Source organism: Pygoscelis adeliae, unplaced genomic scaffold (genome assembly GCF_000699105.1).
Source record: "Pygoscelis adeliae isolate BGI_AS28 unplaced genomic scaffold, ASM69910v1 Scaffold346, whole genome shotgun sequence".
Taxonomy (NCBI): Eukaryota; Metazoa; Chordata; class Aves; order Sphenisciformes; family Spheniscidae; genus Pygoscelis; species Pygoscelis adeliae.
In genome coordinates, this window is record NW_008824902.1 from 57406 (window position 1) to 59677 (window position 2272).

Below are 2272 nucleotides of genomic sequence, written 5' to 3' on the forward strand. Positions count from 1 at the left end.
CAGTACCAGAAAGCAGATCCCGCTGAAAAAGCGGATCCAACTGAAAAATAACTACCATCCAAACAGAAAATAATTGGTCTAAAGATGCGGCATTTCCTCCTCCTCCTTTGCTGCGGTCCTAGCTGCATGGTGCCGTATCACCCCCTCTCCACCAGATCTCACGTTCGGTCCTTTCCCGGAATTAATTCACGTGAAAACCCTCCACTGAGCTCACAGAGAGATCTGACGAGTGGCAGAGCCAGCAGATGCGAGAGGCTGGGAGCAAAACCTGCTCCTTTAGGCCATAGTTAGCTCTTCTATAGGCTCATCCTCCCCACGGAACCACCTTTCGAGTCACTGTCACACCACGTTAACACTTGTCCAGGCAGAAAGGAGCGCGTGAGAACAAGCACCCAGGGAAGGTACGAGGGGGAGGAAGAGAGCACTCTTCTCGGAAGCAACATGGCCTGATGCTGGATTAAATCAAATGTGCAGTCACAGCATCGCGCGCAAGAAGGCAGACGATCCTTTTCAAGTCTACAGTAACAGAGGTAGGAACTACCCACAGCTAATGATTTTCTCACGCCTTGATTCCAAGGCAACACGGGCTGCCAGATTCTTCGCTGAGACTTTTCAGCACACTAAGGCAGCAAAACCTGGTCTTTCAAAAATAAAGTGAACTTTTTTTTCCACTGAGTCCACACACAGAAATAAACGGCTCAGAGACAGGTCTGGCAAACGCTACTGCTGAAAAACAACCGTGGCACGAAAAAGCGAAGCCAACATTTAGATCAGTTTAGGCTGTTACAAAGTTGCTAAATAAGATAGGATTTTTTTTTTCTTCCAACTGCTCTTATATGCTCTACCTATTTTTAAATCAGATAGACATTTCCTACAGAAAAACACTCCTTTGCATTCTTTCGATTTGGGGCATTTTGCACAAAAAACTAGGAAGCTGAAAACAACTACAGAATGAAAAAAAAGGCAATTTAGGCTGAATATTGCAAGAGAATCTTTAACAGTGATCTGCATCAGCCTCCCAGTGAGGAAGCCACTTTGCCCGGCATATTTAAAACCTAAAACTGTAACAATTGCTGTTCAGCAGAGTCTTGTATAAACAAGCAAAAGGTTACAAGTGTGTTAACACCATTACCCTTCAGCTGGGAAAACTTCTAGTACAAAGTGTTCAGGATCTTCACCTCTAGATTCTGCAAGTGTGCCAGTAACAGAAACATTCCAAAAATCTGAACACGTCAGCCACGATGCTATATACTTTGGTAACTTTTCTCTGCTTTTTGGTTCTTCCCATTCAGTGGTATCGCGATGCCAACCTTGGCAGATCCTTTAACGATACACGTGAATAATTTACAGGAGAGTTACACAAAGGGATTAGTGTTCAGGAATCAAGGAACAAGAAACAGTGACAGAGGGAAGTTTGCATGACACTTAATAGCCTTGAAGAGGACAGCTGTTCACAAAAGAGCACAATTTATGCACTGCTCAAACAAAAGCCTTAATATTTGGTGTACCTGAAACGTCTTTGGAATTCCTCCAACATTGTAGTGAACCACTAGACTCACTTTGTTGTCCTTCTCCACAATTTCAAAGCTCCCTTCTTTCCATTTTGTAATCCCAGTCTGCATGCTGCGCATCCGGACAGGTCCGTGCACCTTTAGCGGAGCCATGCTTTCTCACGGAAAAGAGCTAACAAGAGTAAGCGTACTCCACCTTAAAAACCTGTTAAAAAGGAGAAATTTGTAACTAGGCAGGCCAAAGAATCTCTACAGAAAGATATGAGCGTGGCTTAAAGTTTCTGTAGAAGTTCGGCAGAACTGTTTTGGTGATATTTTTAGATGCAGTGAAGGAGAGTTAGACACAAGTCAAGGAAACTTAGATTAGTAAAGGAAACTTAGATATTAAGGTTGGAAGACAGTTTGGGCAGCAATGCACCGATCTCTCACTGTTAAAAGGCGAGCAGACCCAATCCAGACACAGAAGTTGTTGCAAATCCTTAAAGCAACTTCAACGGATTTAAGGAAGGGGGGGGTGGGGGGTGGAGTGCCTGAGGAAAGTCGGTAATAGATGGAAACCAAAGTTTCGGAGGACGCCTAGGAGGGAAAACGAGCTCGTTTCTGACGGGACGCGAGGCACGGTCGCCTGGCGGGGCCCAGCCCGGGCAGCCCTCCTGCGCTGCCGGCTCCCCCCCAGCACTCCGCCCGGGAAAGCCACCGGCCCAGCGCTACGAGAACCAGCCCCCTCACCGCCGCGGGCTCCCAGTCAGCACGGCGGGACG

The 2272-nt window shown here is 46.5% G+C and overlaps 1 protein-coding gene across 1 annotated transcript in view; it reads right to left on the reverse strand.

Moving 5' to 3' along the window:
* Window positions 1–1664, reverse strand: part of USP37 (ubiquitin specific peptidase 37) — a 34489-nt gene extending 32825 nt beyond the window's left edge. The window contains exon 1 of the mRNA XM_009324844.1: window positions 1509–1664. Within this exon, the coding sequence (XP_009323119.1) occupies window positions 1509–1664 (156 nt within the window). The remainder of the gene's footprint in view (window positions 1–1508) is intronic.
* Between the last annotated feature and the right edge of the window lie 608 nt (window positions 1665–2272).